The 27,571-nt window shown below is 37.1% G+C and overlaps 1 protein-coding gene across 2 annotated transcripts in view; it reads left to right on the top strand.

Annotated features, from left to right (window-relative positions):
- The window catches only part of PLA2G4C (phospholipase A2 group IVC), a 153,981-nt gene that overhangs the window by 49,891 nt on the left and 76,519 nt on the right, over positions 1 to 27,571 (top strand). For both annotated transcript variants that reach the window (XM_053702236.1, XM_053702235.1), the window contains exons 3-4: positions 10,447 to 10,561; positions 24,361 to 24,509. In XM_053702236.1, the coding sequence (XP_053558211.1) occupies positions 10,447 to 10,561; positions 24,361 to 24,509 (264 nt within the window). The remainder of the gene's footprint in view (positions 1 to 10,446; positions 10,562 to 24,360; positions 24,510 to 27,571) is intronic.

Genomic DNA, 27,571 nt, shown 5'->3' with positions numbered 1-27,571 from the left:
GCCTTCAGAGAATTCCAGACAGTGCCCCAACCTAGTAGGCTGGCGTCTGTTGTTACAATTGTCCAGTCTGGCCTGCTGAATGGCATCCCCCTGGACAGATGTGGCCGAGAAAGCCACCATAGAAGAGAATTTCTGGTCTCTTGATCCAGATTCAGAGTAGGGGACAAGTCTGAGTAATCCCCATTCCACTGACTTAGCATGCACAATTGCAGTGGTCTGAGATGTAGGCGTGCAAAGGGTACTATGTCCATTGCTGCTACCATTAAGCCGATCACCTCCATGCATTGAGCTACTGACGGGTGTTGAATGGAATGAAGGACACGGCATGCATTTTGAAGCTTTGTTAACCTGTCTTCTGTCAGGTAAATCTTCATTTCTACAGAATCTATAAGAGTCCCCAAGAAGGGAACTCTTGTGAGTGGAAAGAGAGAACTCTTCTTTTCGTTCACCTTCCATCCATGCGACCTTAGAAATGCCAGTACTAACTCTGTATGAGACTTGGCAGTTTGAAAGCTTGAATCTTGTATCAGAATGTCGTCTAGGTACGGAGCTACCGCAATTCCTCGCGGTCTTAGTACCGCCAGAAGAGCACCCAGAACCTTTGTGAAGATTCTCGGAGCCGTAGCCAATCCGAATGGAAGAGCTACAAACTGGTAATGCCTGCCTAGAAAGGCAAACCTTAGATACCGGTAATGATCTTTGTGAATCGGTATGTGAAGGTAAGCATCCTTTAAATCCACTGTGGTCATGTACTGACCCTTTTGGATCATGGGTAAAATTGTCCGAATAGTTTCCATTTTGAATGATGGAACTCTTAGGAATTTGTTTAGGATCTTTAAATCCAAGATTGGCCTGAAAGTTCCCTCTTTTTTGGGAACCACAAACAGATTTGAGTAAAACCCTTGTCCTTGTTCCGACCGCGGAACCGGATGGATCACTCCCATTAATAAAAGATCTTGTACGCAGCGTAGAAACGCCTCTTTCTTTATTTGGTTTGTTGACAACCTTGACAGATGAAATCTCCCTCTTGGGGGAGAGAATTTGAAGTCTAGAAGGTATCCCTGAGATATGATCTCTAACGCCCAGGGATCCTGGACATCTCTTGCCCAAGCCTGGGCGAAGAGAGAAAGTCTGCCCCCCACTAGATCCGTTCCCGGATCGGGGGCCCTCGATTCATGCTGTCTTAGGGGCAGCAGCAGGTTTTCTGGCCTGCTTGCCCTTGTTCCAGGACTGGTTAGGTCTCCAGCCTTGTCTGTAGCGAGCAACAGCTCCTTCCTGTTTTGGTGCAGAGGAAGTTGATGCTGCTCCTGCTTTGAAATTATGAAAGGAACGAAAATTAGACTGTCTAGCCTTAGGTTTGGCTCTGTCTTGAGGCAGGGCATGGCCTTTACCTCCTGTAATGTCAGCGATAATTTCTTTCAACCCGGGCCCGAATAAGGTCTGCCCTTTGAAAGGTATATTAAGCAATTTAGATTTAGAAGTAACGTCAGCTGACCAGGATTTTAGCCACAGTGCTCTGCGTGCCTGAATGGCGAATCCGGAATTCTTAGCCGTAAGTTTAGTTAAATGTACTACGGCATCTGAAATAAATGAGTTAGCTAACTTAAGGGCTTTAAGCTTGTGTGTAATCTCATCTAATGGAGCTGATTCAAGTGTCTCTTCCAGAGACTCAAACCAAAATGCTGCTGCAGCCGTGACAGGCGCAATGCATGCAAGAGGTTGCAATATAAATCCTTGTTGAACAAACATTTTCTTAAGGTAACCCTCTAACTTTTTATCCATTGGATCTGAAAAGGCACAGCTATCCTCCACCGGGATAGTGGTACGCTTAGCTAAAGTAGAAACTGCTCCCTCCACCTTAGGGACCGTTTGCCATAAGTCCCGTGTGGTGGCGTCTATTGGAAACATCTTTCTAAATATCGGAGGGGGTGAGAACGGCACACCGGGTCTATCCCACTCCTTAGTAACAATTTCAGTAAGTCTCTTAGGTATAGGAAAAACGTCAGTACTCGCCGGTACCGCAAAATATTTATCCAACCTACACATTTTCTCTGGTATTGCAACTGTGTTACAATCATTCAGAGCCGCTAACACCTCCCCTAGTAATACACGGAGGTTTTCCAGCTTAAATTTAAAATTTGAAATATCTGAATCCAGTTTGTTTGGATCAGAACCGTCACCCGCAGAATGAAGCTCTCCGTCCTCATGTTCTGCAAATTGTGACGCAGTGTCTGACATGGCCCTAATATTATCAGCGCACTCTGTTCTCACCCCAGAGTGATCACGCTTACCTCTTAGTTCTGGTAATTTAGCCAAAACTTCAGTCATAACAGTAGCCATATCCTGTAATGTGATTTGTAATGGCCGCCCAGATGTACTCGGCGCTACAATATCACGCACCTCCCGAGCGGGAGATGCAGGTACTGACACGTGAGGCGAGTTAGTCGGCATAACTCTCCCCTCGTTGTTTGGTGAAATATGTTCAATTTGTACAGATTGACTTTTATTTAAAGTAGCATCAATACAGTTAGTACATAAATTTCTATTGGGCTCCACTTTGGCTTTAGCACATATAGCACAGATATCTTCCTCTGAATCAGACATGTTTAACACACTAGCAAATAAACTAGCAACTTGGAAATACTTTTCAAGTAATTTACTATAATATGAAAACGTACTGTGCCTATAAGAAGCACAGAAAAAGTTATGACAGTTGAAAATTAATAAACTGAAAAGTTATAGCATCAAATCTTTGTAAAAAACACAATTTTAGCAAAGGATTGCTCCCATTAGCAAAGGATAACTAACCCTGATAGCAGAAAAAAAATACAGAAATAAACGTTTTTTTATCACAGTCAACTACAATCTCACAGCTCTGCTGTGAGTGATTACCTCCCTCAAAACAAGTTTTGAAGACCCCTGAGTTCTGTAGAGATGAACCGGATCATGCAGGGAAGACAATAAACTTCTGACTGAATTTTTTGATGCGTAGCAAAAGCGCCAAAAAAGGCCCCTCCCCCTCACACATAACAGTGAGAGAGATCAGTAAACTGTCATAAATTAAATAAAACGACTGCCAAGTGGAAAAAAATAGTGCCCAAAACATTTTTTCACCCAGTACCTCAGAAAATTAAACGATTTTACATGCCAGCAAAAAACGTTTAACATTAATAAATTGAGTGTTATTAAAAAGCCTGTTGCTAGTCCCTGCAAATTAGGCTAAAGTTTTATGCATACAGTATAATTCCAGTGAAGTGCCATTCCCCAGAATACTGAAGTGTAAAATATACATACATGACAGCCTAATACCAGTTGCTGCTACTGCATTTAAGGCTGAGTTTACATTATATCGGTATGGCAGAATTTTCTCATCAATTCCATTGTCAGAAAATAATAAGCTGCTACATACCTCTTTGCAGATTAATCTGCCCGCTGTCCCCTGATCTGAAGTTTACCTCTCCTCAGATGGCCGAGAAACAGCAATATGATCTTAACTACTCCGGCTAAAATCATAGAAAAACTCAGGTAGATTCTTCTTCAAATTCTACCAGAGAAGGAATAACACACTCAGGTGCTATTATAAAATAACAAACTTTTGATTGAAGGTATGAAACTAAGTATAATCACCACAGTCCTCTCACACATCCTATCTATTCGTTGGGTGCAAGAGAATGACTGGTAATGGCAGTTAGGGGAGGAGCTATATAGCAGCTCTGCTGGGTGAATCCTCTTGCACTTCCTGTTGGGGAGGAGTTAATATCCCATAAGTAATGGATGATCCGTGGACTGGATACACTTAACAAGAGAAATAGAATTTTCAACAAAGGCTGACTATAATATGAAAAAAATAGTTGAATTAAAATGTGTTGTATGTGCTTACATAAGACAAAATCTTCAACAAAGGATATCGAAATACCAAAAAAAAAACTGTTTAATAAATATTTATAACAATCTATTGCACAACACAGTGGCCAGGTAAAGGCAGATACATACCTGCACAACACAGAGAGGCCAGGTAATGATTGTATTGTATTGCTCATAAAAATTCTCTTTGAAATCTACATAATATGACCAGTCATTTCTTTAGTTTGATTGTATATATTCAATCAATTACAAAAATTCAAAAAATATAAAAAATATAAAATTACAAAATTTTGCAAATACAATCAGTCTCAAAACGCTTGAAAAGTCTCCTTTTGAGAATTCTCCTTTTGCAAAATGGAAACACCTGTATCAGTTAAATCGTTGGAATAGTAACTGAATAACAATGGTTTTAATTAAAAAGTCCATTGTTACAAAAGACAGACACCTTTTAGGTAATAATCTCAATGTTTTTTTCCTGTGTTATAGCTGCAGAGCCTGCAGCACAGTACGAAATTAAAAAAGTACAATTCTACCAACACCCAGAAAGAATAAAAAATTTCAGACACCATTTGGTGCAGTGATAAAGGGGTGATCTACCTCATTCAGTGTACATTCCAAAAGCAATATTTAGGCGAAACATCACGCACCTTACGCACCAGAATACGAGAACATCTAAATTTGATTGAAAAAGGAGATCAAGAAACAAGGCTGTATGAACACTTTAGAAATGTACATAAAAATAACATTAAGGATTTCAAAATCTGTGGTATTTGCAAGGTTAAAAAACCATGGAGAGGAGGAGACTTTCACTAAGTGCTTCTATTAAAAGAAGCACAAATGATTTATGATATGGGCACTCTTTTCCCACTTGGCCTTAATTCAGAGCTAGATCACAACCCCTTTATCTTGGATTAGATATACCTAATCACATCTCACTAAGTATTCAGTTCATTATCGATTTACACTATTGCAGTGGTTAATTTATGCACTGAATTAAATGTAAGACAGTGTGTTATTTATAACTTAATCTAGGTTGGCTCCATTTTTTAATAAACATTAGCAAATGAATAATCATAGAAATAGGAAATTATTTACACTATATGTATGCACACAAAGTCAGTGATTTTTCTAATGCCCTCCATTTTATTTTTATTTTTTGTTTTTGATAGGATTGATATGCATAGTTCCCATATTGGTTTACTATCATAATCCTCCAAACACTTAAATTATATTTATTCTTTTCTTTAAATTACATTTTTTTTTCCGGTATATAACAATTTATACATTTTAGAATTTTTATGCAAATAATTTCTATGCAAATTATGGATTATTAAGCATTGCTCTTATACTAAAGGCTTTTCTATAGCAAACATTGAGAGGACCCAATACTATAAATCTCCAAAAGATTGGATTCCACCTTAAATAAACCACCTTAAAAGAATTGTAATGGAAAAAGAGGCACCCTATCACAAAACAGAAGGGATCTATAAAAAGATGTTTTTTAACCCCAATAACCATCTTGATAAATCCGTGTATCGGTGAAACGCGTTGATGGTGTACCTTTATAAAAGAAAATCGCATACTGAAGAAGGATTATATCGGATTATAGGAGACTACTTTTTCATCCACAAACTCTGTGCAGAGTAAGGATTTTCTTCACAGATTACGAATCAATACGCCTGAAATTCCTCCTGACTTGATGTTAGGATCAGGTGACATGGACCAAACAGACCACATTGGAGAAGCGGTGAGTGGGCTAAGCAAACATTACGAGACTCCATAGACACCCATGCTGAAGCTCTGTTCATATTATCAGGAATAAGTAAATAACTAAAGAGCAACATCAAGCAAAAGGTAGGCACTTTAACCAAGGGTGTAAGAGTCCGGACGTAGTGTGCTAGCATACAGCTATCAGCTGTATACAAAGTCTTATATGAACTTTTAATGTGAATTCCAAGTACACTCCTATAAAGGTATTTTAGAACATCTCACCTACTACTTGAATTAATCTTAAAGAGTTAAAAGTAACACAATACTAAAGGGACACTTTTAAACTTTCTATGAAAAAGGAAAAAATCCTATGTGCTGCTCTTTTTAATTAAAACCATTGTTATTCAGTTACTATTCCAACGATTTAACTGATACAGGTGTTTCCATTTTGCAAAAGGAGACTTTTCAAACGCTTTGAGACTGATTGTATTTGCAATATTTAGTAAATATATATTTTTTATCTTTTGAATTTTTGTATTTGATTGAATATAGTACAATCAAACTAAAGAAATGACCGGTCATATTATGTAAATTTGAAAGAGAATTTTTATGAGCAATACAATCATAAGATTGTTATAAATATTTATTAAACTGTTTTTTTGGTATTTCGATAACCTTTGTTGAAGATTTTGTCTTATGTAAGCACATACAACACATTTTAATTCAACAATTATAGTCAGCCTTTGTTGAAAATTCTATTATTTTTCATAGTTATCCTTTGTTAAAGATTTTGTTTCAAGCAAGCACAAAATAACAAATTATAGTTATTATTTTGTTTTATGAAACCACAAATAGCACATTTTTTTCAACTATTTTTTGATATCATAGTTATCCTTTGTTGAATAATGCAATTTTTTTGATAACATATGGCTAGATTACGAGTTTTGCGTTATGAGTAAAAAAGTAGTGTTATCGGTTATAATGCTGCTTTTTCACTACCGCTGCTATTACGAGTCTTGTAGGTACAGCTGTCCCGCACACTTTTTTGGTTGTACCGCAAATTAACTTACGCAATTTTCGTAAAGTCTTATTTCAATGGGACTTCCATAGCGCCAGTATTACAAACTTTTTTTTAGAGGCTAAAAAGTGAGCGGTACAGCCTATCCCGCAAGATTCGTAATGCATTATAAAGTCAGTAATTATGAGTTTTACGCTACAAAGCTGTAGCATAAAACTCATAACTAAAGTGCTAAAAAGTACACTAACATCCATAAACTATCTATTAACCCCTAAACCGAGGCCCTCCCGCATCGCAAACACTGAAATAAAAGTATTAACCCCTAATCTGCCTAACTTAAATATAATCAAAATAAATCTAAATAAAAATTAATATCATTAACTAAATAATTCCTATTTAAAACTAAGTACTTACCTCTAAAATAAACCCTAAGCTAGCTACAATATAACTAATAGTTACATTGTAGCTATCTTAGGGTTTATTTTTATTTTACAGGCAACTTTGTATTTATTTTAACTAGGTAGAATAGTTACTAAATAGTTATTAACTATTTACTAACTACCTAGTTAAAATACATACAAATTTACCTGTAAAATAAAACCTAACCTGTCTTACAATAAAACCTAACCTTACACTACAATTAAATAAATTAAATTAATTAAATACAATTACCTAAATTACAAAAAAAAGACACTAAATTACACAAAATAAAAAACAAATTATCAGATATTTAAACTAATTACACCTAATCTAATAGCCCTATCAAAATAAAAAAGCCCCCTAAAATAAAAAAAAAAAACCTAGCCTAAACTAAACTACCAATAGCCCTTAAAAAGGCCTTTTGCGGGGCATTTCCCAAAATAAATCAGTTTTTTAACCTGTAAAAAAAATACAAACAACCCCCCCGCAACAGTAAAACCCACCACCCACACAACCAAACCCCCCAAATAAAATCCTAACTAAAAAAACCTAAGCTCCCCATTGCCCTGAAAAGGGCATTTGGATGGACAATACCATTAAAAGGGCATTTAGCTCTTTTTCAATTGCCCAAAGCCTAATCTAAAACTAAAACCCACCCAATAAACCCTTAAAAAACCTAACACTAACCTCCGAAGATCCACTTACAGTTTTGAAGAGCCGACATCCATCCTCAATGAAGCCGGGAGAAGTTCTCAGCGAAGTGGCAAGAAGTCCTCAACAAAGCTGGGAGAAGTCTTCATCTGGGAGAAGTATTCAGCCAATAGGATTGAGCTTGCATTCTATTGGCTGATTGGAACAGCCAATAGAATGCGAGCTCAATCCTATTGGCTGAATGGATCAGCCAATAGGACTGAAGCTCAATCCTATTGGCTGATTGCATCAGCCAATAGGATTTTTTCACCTTTAATTCCGATTGACTGATAGAATTCTATCAGCCAATCGGAATTCAAGGGACGCCATCTTGGATGACGTCATTTAAAGGAACCTTCATTCTGGAAGAAGACTTAGATGGAAGAGGATGCTCCGCGACGGATGTCTTGAAGATGGAGCCGCTCCGCGCCGGATGGATGAAGATAGAAGATGCCGTCTGGATGAAGACTTCTGCCCGTCTGGAGGACCACTTCTTCTGGCTTAGATGAAGACTTCTCCCGGCTTCATTGAGGACTTCTTGCTGCTTCACTGTGGACTTCTCCCTGCTTCGTTGAGGATGGATGTCGGCTCTTCAAAACTGTAAGTGGATCTTCAGGGTTTAGTGTTAGGTTTTTTTAAGGGTTTATTGGGTTTTAGTTTTAGATTAGGGTTTGGGCAATTGAAAAAGAACTAAATGCCCTTTTAAGGGCAATGCCCATCCAAATGCCCTTTTCAGGGCAATGGGGAGCTTAGGTTTTTTTAGTTAGGATTTTATTTGGGGGGTTTGGTTGTGTGGGTGGTGGGTTTTACTGTTGGGGGGTTGTTTGTATTTTTTTTTACAGGTAAAAGAGCTGATTTATTTGGGGCAATGCCCCACAAAAGGCCCTTTTAAAGGCTATTGGTAGTTTAGTTTAGGCTAGGGTTTTTTTTTAATTTTGGGGGGCTTTTTTTATTTTGATAGGGCTATTAGATTAGGTGTAATTAGTTTAAATATCTGATAATTTGTTTTTTATATTTTTAACTTAGTGGGGTTTTTTTATTATTGTATTTAATTAATTTAATTTATTTAATTGTAGTGTAAGGTTAGGTTTTAATGTAAGACAAGTTAGGGTTTATTTTATAGGTAAGTATTTTGTTTTAAATAGGAATTATTTAGGTAATGATAGAAATTTTTATTTAGATTTATTTTAATTATATTTAAGTTAGGGGGTGTTAGGGTTAGGGTTAGACTTAGGTTTAGGGGTTAATAAATTTAGTATAGTGGCGGCGACATTGGGGGCGACAGTTTAGGGGTTAATAAATGTAGGTAGGTGGCGGCGATGTTAGGGGCGGCAGATTAGGGGATAATAATACTTAACTAGTGTTTGCAATGTGGGAGTGCGGCGGTTTAGGGGTTAATATGTTTATTATAGTGGCGGCGACATTGGGGGCGGCAGATTAGGGGTTAATAAGTGTAGGTAGGTTGCGGCGACATTGGAGGCGGGAGATTAGGGGTTAATAAATATAATGTAGGTGTCGGCGATGTTGGGGGCAGCAGATTAGGGGTTAATAAGTGTAAGATTAGGGGTGTTTAGACTCGGGGTTCATGTTAGGGTGTTAGGTGTAAACATAAATTTTGTTTCCCCATAGGAATCAATGGGGCTGCGTTACTGAGCTTTACGCTGCTTTTTTGCAGGTGTTAGGCTTTTTTTCAGCCTGCTCTCCCCATTGATGTCTATGGGGAAATCATGCACGAGCACGTACAACCAGCTCACAGCGCTGGTATTGGAGTGTGGTGTGGAGCACAATTTTAGCTCTACGCTTACTTCTTGCCTAATAACGCCGGGTTTCTGAAAACCTGTAATACAAACGCTGTTGGAAAGTAAGCAGTGACAATAACGTGCAAGTTAGCACCGCACCCTTCATAACGCAAAACTCGTAATCTAGCCGATAGTTATTCTTTGTTGAAGATTTTGTTACATACGAACACAAAAATAGTTATCCTTTGTTGAAGATTTTTGTTCCATGCAAGCACAAATAACACATTTTTAAATTATTTTCTATTTTATTAATTATATCGGCAAATAAGTTGCAAGCACACTTTGCACACATTTTTGCAAACGTTTTGCAAATATTTTCATTTCACTTATGATCATTTTATATGCATCAAATATTTGAAATTGCAATTAAACCTATAGCTTTCTTCTAGCGCACATATACACTATTTTCTATCCAAAAAATCACTTTTTTCTGTTGTGAGAACAGGGAAGTATATGTAGCAAGGGTTTCATCTAGCGCTACACTAAAACACCTGTATTTTTCTGAAGGAACCAATCCAGGCCTCAGTTTGCAGCTGACAAGGCTAGTCATGGCCATATGGTTATTATGAACTGTTTTGATTAGCAAATGGTATGTAATAAAGCCAATTAGTTACATACATGTAGCAGGGTTGGCCCTGAGACGTTTGTAGTGTGCATTTTCAGGTCTGAGAATTATAAAAGCCCCAATAATCAAAACTAAATTACATGATAATGGGACACAATAAATAATGGAATATTGCAAAGTTGATTTACTATACCTTACTGAACCTTTTATATTAAAATATCAAGGTTTTTGCTTTCCCTTTAACAAGGTTTAGAGAACTCTAAAAACTAAAATATTGTCTACAGTCTTTGTAATCTAGCCCCATGTGTAAACGGTAATCTATAAAGCATTACTGCCATTGCAACAAACTACATACATTTAATTATTTATTCATATTGCAGTGATCAAAATGTACTTCTGCAAAACGATCTGTCAGAAGGAGAAAAATCGGCAATTCTTGCACGGCGAACAAAAATGTATGATTGCTTTAAAAGGTTGGATATTGCAGAACCAAAGGTAAAACAGAAGTGTTTTAAATTATGTTATAAAAGTCTTTTACTGTGGACTAATTTTAATAAACAAGTAGTTAAATTGTTTGTTTGCAGAAAGCCCTATATTTATGGGGTTGCTCACAATCTATCTACTATTTCCTTACAAAATGGCTTTTTGCTTTCCTGCCATATTTTTCAGTGTGTTTTTCGAGCGATCACAATCCAAAATAGTTCCAGGGGTTAAAACCCACAGCCATAAATGTGTTTTTACTAGAAATGTCCCTGAGAAGCCTTTTTGTATTTTAATGACTTAACAGGATACAAACTAGGAACCTATCCAAAACTGACATAAGCAATAGCCATTTCACTGAGGTTACAGTGCAGTTCTTTTCCATTTACCGCTTTGTTCAGTGTGTAAGGGAAATACTAATTTACATTCTCACCACTTCTAAATAATAGAAATAACACTTCTATGTAAGCATGATAGTCATGCTGGATATGTTTGGTCAATCTCTATAATGCCACGGATGCTATTTTTTAGGTATTTTTCTTCTAAAATATTTTAACAGTTTTCACACTATAAATTGTGAATTTCTAAATTGCATTGAACCTTCATGAACGTGAGTTCAATAATGTAGGTGCAAGCACTGTAAAATGCACTACCAAGAATGAGTTTGAACTTTGTGTTCATGAAGATTCAATCTCGTTTGAAAGCCCATTCACCAAGGGGGTTCAAAAAGACATAATCTTGTTAGAACATCTTAACAGTTAAAATATTGTATTGTAATATTGTAAAGTTCAGTTTCATAACTGTTCAGTTTAAAGGGACAGTTCACCCAAAAATTGTTTTATTTTTATTTGAAAGCTTTTAATAATGTAAGTATGCTAGTATGAAACACTAAATGCACATTATTATCATAATAGAGTTTTTCTTTTTTTAGTATAGCGATTTTCAACAGGCTGGTCTATACCCTGTTTTACCTTTTTGATACGTGCGTTTAGCCCGAAGTTGCTTCCCAGTTCTGGCCCCCCCTCTCTGATGACGTAATCACAAGTGTGAACACGGACGAGCAATAAATAAAAGTGGTTCCGTGTTCCTCATTCCAGTTAGAATTTTGCTTGTGTCCAGACTCCTATTATTTTCGCAGTCTCAGAAGGCACCCTTGCTGTACCAAAGGTAAGACTATCCCACAGATCACTGACAGCTTTGAACAACATTCTCAGCGCATAGTTACATTTTGCCACAGATGCTTGTTTCTAATAGTTATACAATGTAACAAATCTTTTTGCTAAGGAAACCTCAGATGAGCCGTGAAATCTCACATTCCCGTTTATGCCTCACGTAACTGACATCTCACATTGCAGAATATCCCTCACGTAACTAACATCTTATATTGCAGATTACGTGAGGGATATTCTGCAATGAGAAGGGATATTCTGCAATGAGAAGGGATATTCTGCAATGAGAAATGATAACCTGCAATGTAAGATGTTAGTTACGTGACGGATATTCTGCAATGAGAAATGATAACCTGCAATGTAAGATGTTAGTTACGTGAGGGATATTCTGCAATGAGAAGGGATAACCTGCAATGTAAGATGTCAGTTACGTGACGGATATTCTGCAATAAGAAGGGATAATCTGCAATGTAAGATGTTAGTTACGTGAGGGATATTCTGCAATGAGAAGGGATAACCTGCAATGTAAGATGTCAGTTACATGAGGGATATTCTGCAATGAGAAGGGATAACCTGCAATGTAAGATGTCAGTTACATGAGGGATATTCTTCAATGAGAAGGGATATTGTGCAATGAGAAGGGATAACCTGCAATGTAAGATGTCAGTTACATGAGTGTTATTCTGCAATGAGAAGGGATATTGTGCAATGAGAAGGGATAACCTGCAATGTAAGATGTTAGTAACGTTAGGGATATTCTGCAATGAGAAGGGATATTCTGCAATGTGAGATGTCAGTTACGTGAGGCATAAATGGGGATGTGAGATTTCATGGATCATCTGAGGTTTTCCTAAGTAAATGGGTATGTTAAATTGTATAACTATTAGAAACAAGCATCCGTGGCAAAATGTAACTATGCGCTCTGAATTTTGGAGTTAGTTTGTTTGTGGGAAGCTACAAAGAACTTGGATTCCAGTGCACGCTCTTTTCTGCAATGGCACATGTGGATTAGAGAAAATAGCTATTTTGCATAGAATGAGTTTTTGTCGTTTGAGTGAACTGGTCCGTTAAGTAGATGGCCTATGTATTTGCAATATAAACCCCATATTCTTCTTGTAGATGAAACCAAACCAAAAAATGGTAGAAAAATGTTTAAAATATTAAAAGTGACAATATAGTAATTGAGCAAACATGTCAGTATGCCCATCATTCCTAGATACAATTGGCATTTAGACTGTTAGCAGTGGTGAGAATGGAATCAGACGGCAATAGTTTCTTTTTGAACTCACGTTTGTGCAATACCGTTATGGAGAAACCTTTACTAATAGAGACAATCATGTCAGTGAGACTTAAAAAAACAAAAAAAACAAAAAACAGAAAGAGATTTCTCCATGTCATTTATAGTTGTTGGGTCCTGATCTCACTTTTCCTACAGATCCCCAGTATATGACATACTCAATAATTGTGCATATGTAAATTAACATTCAAATGTAAATGTGTGCCTTGGCCACTGCAGATAGAAAAACGATGATCAGAGATTTGGTGAATTGATACCATGTTCGCTAATACACTTCTAAAACGTCTCCAGTGGCCATTTCAGAGTGTCTTGCACATGTGCACCATAATAAAATGATTCTAAATGGTCTTAGATACTTGCAAAGAGGTCCAAAAGGCCATTTTGAGGCTTTATCAAGTGCCTTGAGGTGCTGAATTTGAAAAGGCAAAGCTGTTCTTGAAAAGTCTATTGAAAATGGATTTTGATTACAAAAAGGTTTTTTTTTTTGTCCCTAAAAAGTGATTATGGCTGCAGAAAATAGTCAAAAACACGCTATTGTAATTGTGGTGAAATGAAAAGTGGACTTCATTTCGAAAAAGAGCCAGAAAGGCCTCAGCTGATAGATTATGATCAATCCATATATTTGATATATTATCTTGTTATATTTCATAAATACATAGAGGCCTATTTATGAAAGGTCTTGCGGACCTTATCCGACAGTGCGGATCAGGTCCGCAAGACCTCGCTGAATGCGGAGAGCAATATGCTCTCCGTATTCAACATTGCACCAGCAGCTCTTGTGAGCTGCTGGTGCAACGCCGCCCCCTGCTGACTCATGGCCAATCGGCCGCCAGCAGGGAGGTGTCAATCAACCCGATCGTATTTGATCGGGTCGAATTGCGTCGATTCCTGTCCGCCTCATCAGAGCAGGATCAGAGCAGGCGGACAGGGTTATGGAGCAGCGGTCTTTATGATCGCTGCTACATAGCTGGTGTTTCTGGCGAGTCTGAAGACTCGCCAGAAACACGGCCCTTCAAGTTCCATACGGAGCTTGATAAATGGGCCTCATAGTCATTAGCTTCGTATTGATGAAAACCCTGGTATAAATGCATTATTTGATTAAAAATAGATGATGCCAGAGTGCTCTGTTTCAATCAATTTTTTAGGTTCCCTCATTTGCAATCATTAAAATATTTAGCCATCTATAATATATTTGTTTCAAATCAGACCTGTATATGATGAACCCCAGAGGCAGAACTTTTTATTACAATTAGATTTTTTTTAGTGATAATTTTTCTGCAGGTGATTTTGAAATAAAAATTTAAATTAGGCATTTCCACTGCTTCTTCTTAACCCCAGACTACCAGAGAGGCCTGCAAGTGTAATGTCATTTTGGCAGCCATTGGGTCAACTACTCTGGCTTGTAGCTACCAGGCCATAGGTTATTTGGGAGAGGCTGCTACTCCATGAAAATGCTGGTGATGTATAATATATGACTCCTTAAGGATGGCACTTAGTGCAGAAATGAGTCTTAAAGGGATAGTAAAGTAATAATTAGATATTTAGACAGAGAATACAATTTTAAACAACTTTCTATTTTACTTCTATTATTTAATTTGCTTCCTTCTCTTGTTATCCGTTGAAAGATTTATCTAGGAAATCTTAGTAACAGCAAAGAACCTAGGTTCTAGCTGCTGATTGGTGGCTGCAAATATATACCTATTGTCACTGGCTCACCCATGTGTTCAGTTAGAAACCAGTAGTGCATTGCTGCTTCTTCAACAAATGATACCAAGAGTATGAAGCAAATTTGATAATAGATGTAAACTGTAAAGTTGTTTAAATTTTATGTTCTACCTAAATCATGAAAGACAATTTTGGGGTTTCATGTCCCTTTAAGGCTGGTCTGATTTTTATGTATTGTATGGGAGAATACATGTACGCGCATGTGAAAACTCTGCTAGCGATGTCTCGGGCTACCGCTAGTGAAAAAACATGTTTTTTCAACTTGTAATACGAGCAGATCCAGAGAAGTGCAAAAAGCATTCCACTAGTGGTGTATTCACTAGCAAAAAAATGAGATTTGCTGTGCCACTTGTAATATCGCCCTTAGTATTCCTCATGCTATTGTTTCCCTCCTGTGCCTGCACCGCTCTTCCATCTCTTTTTCTTATTTTAACCTCTAACAGGTGCCAGTTGGTGAAGATCTTCATCTTCATATTTGGAATAATGGAGCCTAGGTAGACTCCGTGACAAAGGCAGATCAGTGATGTTCCAGGCTTTTTGACAGCTGTATAGTGTACTTTGGGTTAGTGTACACAACACACTTGTGTTGGGTTAGTGTGTATAATACAACTACTAAAAGGCCAGCAGCATTACTCTAATCTGTGACTGTATACTGCAATTGCTAGAGGGTGCAATATTAGTGTTGCCCAGTATGAAGATGTGTAGCTTCAACTGGCAGCTGTAAGGGGTTAAAATAGGAGAATGGCTGTATAGAGAGAGATGCAGTTATTGGAGAAAATAACATTTTAAGGAGATCTACATATTCTCTAGATTTTTTTTTCTTTTCATGCATTGCTTAAATATATATATAAATCTGAATATTACCACTTTGTCAGATACATTGAACATAGTAATTTTAACTATGTAGGCTGTTGGTAACACGCACACAAACTGATATGGTTTTATAGATGTTCACACATTAATAGAACCTTTACTAGAATGTCATAGTGTTCATAAGTGTTCAGTAGTCTTAAGTATGCTACATTAAAGTAATAGATAACATTTTTTTTTTCTACACTCGGTAGTCAAGACTTAAGTATTCAAATAATTCACTGAAGTGCACTCTACATTCTTAGCATATTTAAGCCAGTGTCATGTTCCTTGCTATCAAGTTAGTGTTAATGAAACACATTTCAGTTGTTGCTTTTTGTTTTTCTTCTCTATATCATTATACAAATTATATTTACTCATAGTGATGTCGCAAACCTAAAATTTTGCGTTCGCGAATGGCGAACGCGAACTTCCACAAAAGTTTGCGAACCGGGCGAACCGCCATAGACTTCAATAGGCATGCAAATTTTAAAACCCACAGGAACTCTTTCTGGCCACAAAAGTGATGGAAAAGTTGTTTCAAGGGGACTAACACCTGGACTGTGGCATGCCGGAGGGGGATCCATGGCAAACTCCCATGGAAAATTATATAGTTGATGCAGAGTCTGGTTTTAATCCATAAAGGGCATAAATCACCTAACATTCCTAAATTGTTTGGAATAACGTGCTTTAAAACATCAGGTATGATGTTGTATCGATCAGGTAGTGTAAGGGTTTTTTTTTTTTTTTTAAATGTACACTACTGTTTTAGCAGATATGACTTGCACTGGTGTGACACTGTGTCCTGGCAGGACCTGGAATGCACACGTTTGAGGGAAACTGACTGCTATTATTTCACAGTAAAATAATTAATTTTAGCTTAAGTGTAGTGTAGTAGAAAACCCAAAGTATTGATCTAGGCCCATTTTGGTATATTTAATGCCACCATTTCACAGCCAAATGCCATCAAATTTAAAAAACTTAAATTTTTTCGCAATTTTAGGTTTCTCACTGAAATTATTTACAAACAGCTTGTGCAATTATGGCACAAATGGTTGTAAATGCTTCTCTGGGATCCCCTTTGTTCAGAAATAGCAGACATATATGACTTTGGCGTTGCTTTCTGGTAATTAGAAGGCCGCTAAATGCTGCTGCGCATCACACGTGTATTATGGCTAGCAGTGAAGGGGTTGCTTAGGTAGTTTGTAGGGAGCTTGCAGGGTTAATTTTAGCTTTAGTGTAGAGATCAGCCTCCCACCTGACACATCAGACCCTCTGTACCCAGTTTGCAAAAAAAAGTAGTTTTTTCGGGGGGGGGGGGGGGGTTCTGTAGTGTAGCTCCCACCACCTGCCTGATCTTTTTTTTTTTTTAATTTTTATTCCTTAAAAATTTTACACCAACTTTTTCTGTAGTGTAGCAGTTCCCACCCGCTCCCTCCCCATGCACGCGCCCGGACATCCCCGCCCATGATCCCGGCCGCTTCCACTGACTGCTATTATTTCACAGTCAAAAAAGTGTTGTTTTTTTAAAATGTACACTACTGTTACACCAGATATGAGTGGTGGCACTGGGCAAGTGGGCACAGCATACACTGTGAGCCTGACACACACGCTGGCAGGCAGGTAACTGCAATTAGATTACACAGGGGAAAAAAAAGCAGACTGATGTTCTAGCCATAAAAAGGGCTTTTTGGGGTGCTGTCCTTACAGCAGAGATCCGATGAGTCTTTCAGGACTGTAGTGGACACTGAATACACTAGCCTAGCTATCGATTTCCCTATTAAATCAGCAGCAGCTACACTGTCCCTCCTCTCACTAAGAATGCAGCTTCCAAATGAATCTAAAATGGATGCTGTCCAGGAGGTGGGAGAGTCTGGGAGGGATGGTCTGCTGCTGATTGGCTGGAATGTGTCTGCTGACTGTAAGGTACAGGATCAAAGCTTACTCAATGATGACGAATAGGGGGCGGACCGAACATCGCATATGTTCACCCGCCACGGCGAACACGAACAAGCTATGTTAGCCGGGAACTATTCGCCTGCAAACTATTCGGGACATCACTATATGAGATATTAACATCCCGTCAAATCAAACACTGTTAAACATTAATGTTGTCATTTTTCTTTTTTGTAAAAACAAATACCACTGATTTCTCAATGTCTAAATATAATTGTTATTGTCACCACATCCCAATACAAAATACTATACTTTCAAAATGACTCTGGAATATCAAACAGACAAAGGGGCGCCTCATGCACATATCAATCAGTTGTATCGAACAACAGACATAGAGCAAACAAATGGGTAATCACATTTGGCTGGAGCACCCCAGTGTGCTTGTGTGCATCTAGCCAAATGTGAGTACCCATTTGTTTGCTCTATATCTGATGTTGTATACAACTGATTGATATGCACATGAGGCACCCCTTTGTCTGTTTGATATTCCAGAACCGTTGTACCTATATTGTGAGGAGTGCAGCCTGAACAATAATACCTTCTTCGGAAGAAGTCACAGCCATTGGTTTACAGAAACTTTTATTATTGGGACTCTGTATTTGTCTGTTTTGTTCAATATTACACTGTATAGAAATTAAAGTGTATGAATATTGCCCTGTAGAGCAATCCCTATTTGAATTTTTTTAAGCTAATTATAACTTTCAAAATGATGTCTATTACTTACCCATATATTTCATCTTGAAATTTCTAAATTTCATTCAATAAAATCTCATTTTTAATAATGAAAATAGTGTAAATAAAAATTAGGCTAATGCCTATGTATTTGTAATAGAAACCCATACTCTACTTGTAGATATATCCAAACCAAAAAATTATGCAAAAAATGTTAAAATATTAAAAGTGACAATATAGTCATTGAGCGAATATAATATGCCAGTATGCCCATCATGCCTAGATACAATTGACATTTAGACTGTTAGCAGTGGTAAGGATGGAATCAGACTGCAATAGGTTCCTTTTGAACTCATGATTGTGCAATACGGTAATGGGGAAACCTGTACTAATAGTGACAATCACATCAGTGAGACTTTAAAAAAAAAAAAAAAAACATTAACAGAAAGATTTCTCTAAGTGATTTCTAGCTGTTGAGTCCTGATCTCACTTTTCCTACTGATCCCCTTAGCTTACAGGATATGGCATACTCAATAATTATGCATATGTAAATTTACATACATATGTAGATGTGTGCCTTGGCCACTGCAGATGGATAAAAGAGGATCTGAGCTTTGGTGAATGGATACCATGTACGCTAACACACTTTTAAAATGTCTCCTAATTAGGCTTATGCAAATATATAATATGTTAATGCATTGCATGACGTTGTTTGCAAAACATTTTACCCAGTGTTGCAATTGTCATTTATGTGTTATTGCGTTTTTGTTGTTTTTTTTGTGTGATATGAGTCTTTACATATAACAGACCAATTAATTAATGGCTATATTACGAGTCTTGCGTTAGGGTTAAAAAGCAGCGTTGAGAGGTCCTAACGCTGCTTTTTAACGACCGCTGGTATTACGAGTCTTGCAGGTTCAGGTGTACCGCATATCCACTTACGTCAATTGCGTATCCTATTTTTTCAATAGGATTTGCCTAACGCTGGTATTACGAGTCTTCCTAAAAGTGAACGGTAGATCCTCTCCTGTCAAGCCTGGTACTGCATTTTAAAGTCAGTAGTTAAGAGTTTTATGGGCTAACGCCATAGTATAAAACTCTTAACTAAAGTGCTAAAAAGTACACTAACACCCATAAACTACATATTAACCCCTAAACCGAGGCCCCCCCACATCGCAAACACTTAAATAAAAATTTTAACCCCTTATCTGCCGAACCGGACATCGCCGCTACTATAATAAATATATTAACCCCTAAACCGCCGTACTCCTGCCTCGCAAACACTAGTTAAATTTTATTAACCCATAATCTGCCGTCCCTAACATCGTCAACACCTACCTACATTTATTAACCCCCAATCTGCCGCCCCAAACGTCGCCGCCACTATATTAAAGTTATTAACCCCTAAATCTAAGTTTAACCCTAACCCTAACACCCCCCTAACTTAAATATTATTTAAATAAATCTAAATAAAATAACTACAATTAACTAAATTATTCCTATTTAAAACTAAATACTTGTAAAATAAACCCTAAGCTAGCTACAATATAACTAATAATTTATTTTAACTAGGTAGAATAGTTATTAAATAGTTATTAACTATTTAATAGCTACCTAGTTAAAATAAAGACAAATTTACCTGTAAAATAAAACCTAACCTAAGTTACAATTACACCTAACACTACACTACAATTAAATACAATTATCTAAAGTACGAAGAAAAAAAAACACTAAATTAAAGAAAATAATAAAATAATTACAAGTTTTTCAAACTAATTACACCTAATCTAATCCCCCTAATAAATTAAAAAAGCCCCCAAAATAAAAAACCCTACCCTATACTAAATTACAAATAGCCCTTAAAAGGGCTTTTTGCAGGGCATTGCCCCAAAGTAATCAGCTCTTTAACCTGGAAAAAAAGGAAAAAATACCCCCCCAACATTAAAACCCACCACCCACACACCCAACCCTACTCTAAAACCCACCCAGTCCCCCCTTAATAAAACCTAACACTAACCCCTTGAAGATCACCCTACCTTGAGAAGTCTTCACCCAACCAGGCTGAAGTCCTCAACGAAGCCGGGCGAAGTGGTCCTCCAGACAGGTAGAAGTCTTCATCCAAGCCGGGAAGAAGAGGTCCTCCAGACGGGCAGAAGTCTTCATCCAGACGGCATCTTCTATCTTCATCCATCTGGCGCGGAGCAGGTCCATCTTCAAGACATCCGACACGGAGCATCCTCTTCTATCTTCATCCGACGAATGAATGAAGGTTCCTTTAAATGACGTCATCCAATATGGCGTCCCTTCAATTCCAATTGGCTGATAGAATTCTATCAGCCAATCGGAATAAAGGTAGAAAAAATCCTATTGGCTGATGCAATCAGCCAATAGGATTGAACTTCAATACTATTGGCTGATTGGAACAGCCAATAGAATGCAAGCTCAATCCTATTGGCTGATTGCATCAGCCAATAGGATTTTTTCTACCTTAATTCCAATTGGCTGATAGATTTCTATCAGCCAATCGGAATTGATGGGATGCCATCTTGGATGACATCATTTAAAGGAACCTTCATTCAGTCGTCAGTTGAAGATAGAAGAGGATGCTCCACGTCGGATGTCTTGAAGATGGACCCGCTCCGTGCCGGATGGATGAAGATAGAAGATGCCGTCTGGATGAAGACTTCTGCCCTTCTGGAGGACCTCTTCTTCCCGGCTTGGATAAAGACTTCTGCCCATCTGGAGGACCACTTTGCCCGGCTTCATTGAGGACTTCGGCCCAGTTGGGTGAAGATTTCTCAAGGAAGGGTGATCTTCAAGGGGTTATTGTTAGGTTATATTAAGGGGGGATTGGGTGGGTTTTAGAGTAGGGTTGGGTGTGTGGGTGGGTGGTGGGTTTTAATGTTGGGGGGTATTGTACTTTTTTTTACAGGTTAAAGAGCTGATTACCTTGGGGCAATGCCCCGCAAAAAGCCCTTTTAAGGGCTATTTGTAATTTAGTACAGGGTAGGGCTTTTTATTATTTTGGGGGGCTTTTTATTTTATTAGGGGGATTAGATTAGGTGTAATTAGTTTAAAAAACTTGTAATTATTTTATTATTTTCTGTAATTTAGTGGGTTTTTTTTTTCGTACTTTAGATAATTGTATTTAATTATATTTAATTGTAGTGTAGTGTTAGGTGTAATTGTAACTTAGGTTAGGTTTTATTTTACAGGTAGCTATTAAATAGTTAATAACTATTTAATAACTATTCTACCTATTTAAAATAAATGCAAAGTTGCCTGTAAAATAAAAATAAACCCTGAGATAGCTACAATGTAACTATTAGTTATATTGTAGCTAGCTTAGGGTTTATTTTATAGGTAAGTATTTAGTTTTAAATAGGAATAATTTATTTAATTGTAGTAATTTTATTTAGATTTATTTAAATTATATATAAGTTAGGGGGGGGTTAGGGTTAGACTTAGTTTTAGGGGTTAATAATTTTAATATAGTGGCGGCGACGTTGGGGCGGCAGATTAGGGGTTAATAATATAATGCAGGTGTCGGCGATCTCAGGGGCAGCAGATTAGGGGTTAATAAGTGTAAGATTTGGGGTGTTTAGACTCGGGGTTCATGTTAGGGTGTTAGGTGTAGACATAAATGTTCTTTCCCCATAGGAATCAATGGGGCTGCATTAGGAGCTGAACACTGCTTTTTTGCAGGTGTTAGGTTTTTTTTCAGGCGGCTCACCCCCATTGATTCTTACGGGGAAATCGTGCACGAGCACGTTTTACCAGCTCACCGCTACCGTAAGCAGCGCTGGTATTGCGGTGAGATGTGGAGCTAAATTTTGCTCTCCCCTCACTTTTCTGCGGCTAGCGCCGGGTTTGTAAAAACCCGTAATACCAGTCACAATGACTTTCCCAGAGCTTTTTACTTTGGTAAATATTTCTAGCGTTAATTTTTATCACTTGAGTAGAAGAGTTAAAGGGACATTAAACACATTGACATGGTAATGTAAAATGATAAATCATATACAGTGTGTATATATATATATTTATTTATATATATATTTATATATATATATATATATATATATATATATATATATATATATATATATATATATATCTGCAATCTACTATATTAGTAATTTTGTTTATATTTTCCTGCAATTCTATTCTGAAATTGTGAGCTAAGTTACAACATGGCAGCTCCCATGTTTTATAGACACTAAAACTTTATTAGTCAATATTTAAAAAGCTAATGAAACTAAAAAATACATCTAAATGTTATTCTAAGACTAATCTTTTTTTTTTTTTTGTAATGCAACACTTTATCTAGCATTTATTTAGTGTTTAATGTTCCTTTAACAATGAACTTGTACTATAAAAGTGTAGCATAAGTTTCTGCTTTCCACCTGTCATTGAAAGTATAAGGAGCATTAGTTAGCGTGAGCTTGCGCAGTGGTTCACAACCTGTAATATGGGTTTAAGAGATAAAAATCTTGCAACCTGACAATTGTGTTTGTACGTCTCGCAATAAAGATTGTGATCCACTTGAAATCTACAACAAAATATTTTTTTTCTGAAACTAATGCACCATTGTAATCATTACTATTTTAGCATAGGTGCACCAAAAAAAACAATTGTTATTGTTTTTTTTTCTCTCTTCCTCATCTTTTTGTATATCCACATCTTAAAATGTGTGTCATCCCTGGGTTTGGCAGTTGAGTAGTAGAGGAACTGGTAGGTACTAAATAACAGTCCAAAAATTGTATGTCTAGTATTAATTTAAATATATGGGGAGATATTTAGAAATATGATATATTCTTTGTATATCTTCTTTATTACGTACTTCTGCAGTGTTATTTTGTATGTTAACACATGGGGGCCGATTTATTAACGCCCATATTGCCCCCAATGCAATTGTTTCCGCGTGAGCCTTCAGGCTCGCCGGAAACAGGAGTTAAGAAGCAGCGGTCTTAAAGGGACACTGTACCCAAAAAATTTCTTTTGTGATTCAGATGGAGCATGACATTTTAAGCAATTTCTAATTTACTCCTATTATCAAATTTTCTTCATTCTCTTGGTATCTTTATTTGAAATGCAAGAATGTAAGTTTAGATGCCGGCCCATTTTTGGTGAACAACCTGGGTTGTCCTTGCTGATTGGTGGATGAATTCATCCACCAATAAAAAAGTGCTGTCCAGAGTACTGAAGCCAATAAAAAGCTTAGATGCCTTCTTTTTCAAATAAAGATAGCGAGAGAACGAAGAAAAATTGATAATAGTAGTAAATTAGAAAGTTGCTTAAAATGGCATGCTCTTTCTGAATTACAAAAGAAAAAAATTGGGTTCAGTGTCCCTTTAAGACCACTGCTCCTTAACTCGCCCACTGCCTCTGAGGCTGCAGACATCAATCCGCCCAATCTCATATGACCAGGTTGATTGACACCCCCTGCTAGCGGCCGATCGGCCGGAAATCTGCAGGGGGTGGCATTGCACAAGCAGTTCACCAGAACTGCTTGTTCAATGATAAATACCGACAGTGTATACTGTAGGGATTTATCGATGTCTGGCGGACATGATCGCTACAGTGGGTCATGTCCGCTACACAGTTGATAAATAGGCCCCATGGTATTAACAAGATACTGCTAGACGGTTACAGGTATTCAGGGCTAAAGTTGTTTATAAAAAACAATGTTAAAGTTGTTTATTGAAAAGTTGTTGAGAATACATGTTCCTTTTTTCCCACTTATTTTGATGTTTTTTGATTCCACTCTACTTTTCTATTTTCGGAAAATTATAAAGCTACAAATAGCAGGAATTTTCTTTATTTTGTATTATTCTGTAGTTTGTTGCATTCAAAAATGATCATACAAGTGAGGGGAGTTGGCTTTAACAAGTATATACCAAACAACAGTTTACACGGAAAGTATTATGTCCCAGGATTGTAGAATTTCACAAATAATTAATCTACAGTAATGCATCCTTCATGTGTATGTTTGGGTTTATATGTGGTTAAATGTAGATATGCTTATTTAATTCCATAAATCTATTGCCAATATTAAATATTTTTATATTTACTATCAATTGTATCTAAATAATATAAATAAATATATGGTAAATGTGGTAAAAGGGAATGCCATTTTTCTGTTCTAGAACAGTCAGAAGGAACCAGTCATTGCTATTTTGGGCTCTGGTGGAGGTCTTCGTGCCACGATCGGACTTTTGGGATGTCTGGCAGAACTGTGCAATCAAGATTTGTTAGATATTGTTACGTATCTATGTGGGACATCTGGGTCAACTTGGTAAGTCAGAACAATGACAAGAATACACAAAATTCCTATGAATTTATATTAGTGGGAAATCACCTGTTTCCTTTTTCCCTATTCTATTTCATATAACTTAAATTAAAATGGCAATGGATGAACTGTAAATAAACAAAAATATATCAGTCAGCATTTAAAGTTAAACCTTACAGCTTTATAATAGTGCATATGGTCAGCTTTCTGGTTCACAAATACATCCCTTCTTATAACCCTTCTAGATAAGACTTGTTTCTTTGTTTGGTGTATATGTGGAGATGAAGATTTAAAATACATACATTTTACTTATATACACCTTAAAAATGGTTTCCTAATCATAATAAAAGGGGCAACGGTTTGCCTCCCTCTACTTTACTACTGAAACAGGTAGAATAAGATTCCTTATTATCAGAGGAGGCCTGTGTTCAGTCAAAATCATTGAAGCTGATTATTTCATTCTGGCTAACAAGCCTGATAGACCGTTAGACAAATGTTACAAGATCCACCTCTGTCCCACAGATTCAATGCGCAAACGGGACTATAACACGTCATCCTCAAGAAATTGCAGATGAATTTGCACATTTTTACCAGCAATTATACAATCTTCCTAAACCTGTAAGTCCAGATAACCAAACTGAACTCATATCCCAATTCTTAAGCAATTATCACTTAACCAAGCTAGAGAAGGAGGATTCTGATACCTTAAACTACCTTATTTTTACTAAAATTCTGGCTATAAGACTTATTGAGATCATACTTAAATTGATCCAGACCAAGTTGGATTTATTAAAAATAGAGAGGCCTCAAATAACATTAGACATGTAATTGATCTTGTCAACTACTTTTTAGTCAACAAAGTGCATTCTCTGTATCTTTTTTTGGATGCAAAGAAGGCATTTGATAGGATTGATTAATCTTATCTACAATCTATTCTGTCGCAGATGGATTTTCCTGGATGTTTTCTCATGGTTATATATGCTACTTATTCCACCCCAGCTACATTTGTTAAAATTGCTGGAAATAAAACTAAAGACATACAAATTTGTATTGGAACACTACCGGGATGTCCCCTGGCCCTTTTACTGTTTGTTTTTTTTTTTTTTTTTTTTTTTTTTTTAACTTTTTATTGAAAAGTTCAGAAGCATACAGTTTTCAATGGTAAGGTGTACAGTTACAGCTTTGCTTCACATTATCTACTTATACATTTAACATATTATTAACAATTTAACTGCAGAAAGGAATTCCTAGTTATTAGGATTTTAAAAAATAAAACAAAGAAAAGAAAGGGGAAGGGAGAACCCAGAGCGTTTATGTACTTGTGCTTGAATGGTTGAGTGAAAATTTTGCATTCCATTGCTTAGCTGGTGTCTAAGACGTACAAATTACCTTGCTATGGGTACTAAGGTTCTCGGCTATTACTCTCACTATTTATCTAGTCAGGCATTTCTATATTCGTCCCATATAAATCGTATTGAGTCTAAGTCGTCTTGTCGGTTGGTCAGCTTGAAGTGGTATTTCTCTAATGTAATTGCATGTGTTACTGTAGCTTTCCATACCTCCACTGAAGGAAGGTCTGGCTTCTTCCAGTTTAATGGTATTAATTTTTTCCCTGAATTGACCATAATTGTCAAGAGTGTTAGCCTATATTTACAAGTTATTTTAGGGAATGAGTTAAGAAGAAGAGTCCAGCTGTTTAGTGGTAAGGACAGTTGCAAAACTTTCTCGATTTCTCTTTTGATGGCCTCCCAGTAATCTTTTACTATTGGGCATTGCCACCAGATGTGATATGGCGTGCCCCTATCTTGACAGCCTCTCCAGCACATGTCTGAAACTGTGGGAAAAATTTGGTGTAGACGCACTGGTGTATAGTACCACCTGCACATCAGTTTCAAATTCATCTCTTGAATAGAGATGGATGAAGAAGCTTTACTCATGCGTGTGAATATATCACACCATGTTCGCCTGGGCATAGAGCTTTCTGATTCCTTCTCCCATGCGCTGACATAAGATGGCAGTGTTTTAGAGTATGTAACTAAAATTTGTCTGTGTGGGAGAGATAATATTCCTCGATTTGGTAGAGGGTTGATACATATATTCTCAAATGGGGTAAGAGGTCGAGTTAGATGTGCTTTGGACGGGTGTGTGGTGAGAAAGTGGGATATTTGCAAATACGCTAGCCAATCTTGAAATCTAGGGCCATGTTGAGCAATAATTTCTTCTTGCGATTTCGGTTTTCCTGCTGTGTAAAATTCACAGACAGGAAGAGATTCTCGTATACTTAAGGGATATTCCCCTCTCTTTATAAGGTTAAGTGGATGGAGTGCGTTCCCCATTATCGGGGTCAGCGGGGAGTATGTCGAGGAGATGTGCGGGTATTTCTTGATTACCCTATCCCAACATTTGTAAGTTTCCCACGTCGTTGTGGCTACAGTTTTTGGAAGTGCTCTTTGATTGGGAGGGAGCCAGCAGGAGCCTCCTAGCGGAGTATTGTTAGCTAACTGATGTTCTAGCTGGACCCATTCTTTATTGACTGCATTCTTACACCAGTCAACGATTCTGGTCAGAAAGGTTGCCTGCCTATAGTGTTGTAGGTTCGGGGCCCCCATGCCTCCTAATTCTCTTGGACGGTAAAGTGTTGCTGTTGCTATGCGTGGTCGCTTATTTGCCCATATAAACTTGGTTAGCATTTTTTGTATCTGGTAGATTGTTTGTTCCGGGAGGGGAATGGGCAAGGTTTGCATATAATACAAAATTTTTGGTAATATGACCATTTTGATCGCATTAAGTCTACCAAGCCAGGAAAGGAATTTATTGTTCCAAGCTCTTAGCAATGAGGATATATGTAGTTTAAGTGAGTTATAATTAAGTGTTAAAATTTCAGAGATATTAGGAGAGATATGTACCCCAAGGTATTTGATCGCTTTATCTTGAATTCTGAATTGAAATTGCTGTTGCAGAGTTTTTACTGCTGCTGGCTCTAAGTTAATACTCAACAATTCAGATTTAGATATATTTATACTGAAGTTAGAGTAGAGGCCGTACTCTTGTATCAAATGAATAAGGGC

This window comes from Bombina bombina, chromosome 2 (assembly GCF_027579735.1).
Source record: "Bombina bombina isolate aBomBom1 chromosome 2, aBomBom1.pri, whole genome shotgun sequence".
Classification (NCBI taxonomy): domain Eukaryota; kingdom Metazoa; phylum Chordata; class Amphibia; order Anura; family Bombinatoridae; genus Bombina; species Bombina bombina.
The sequence above is the reverse complement of the archived record's forward strand: the minus strand, read 5'-3'. Positions and strand labels throughout refer to the sequence as shown.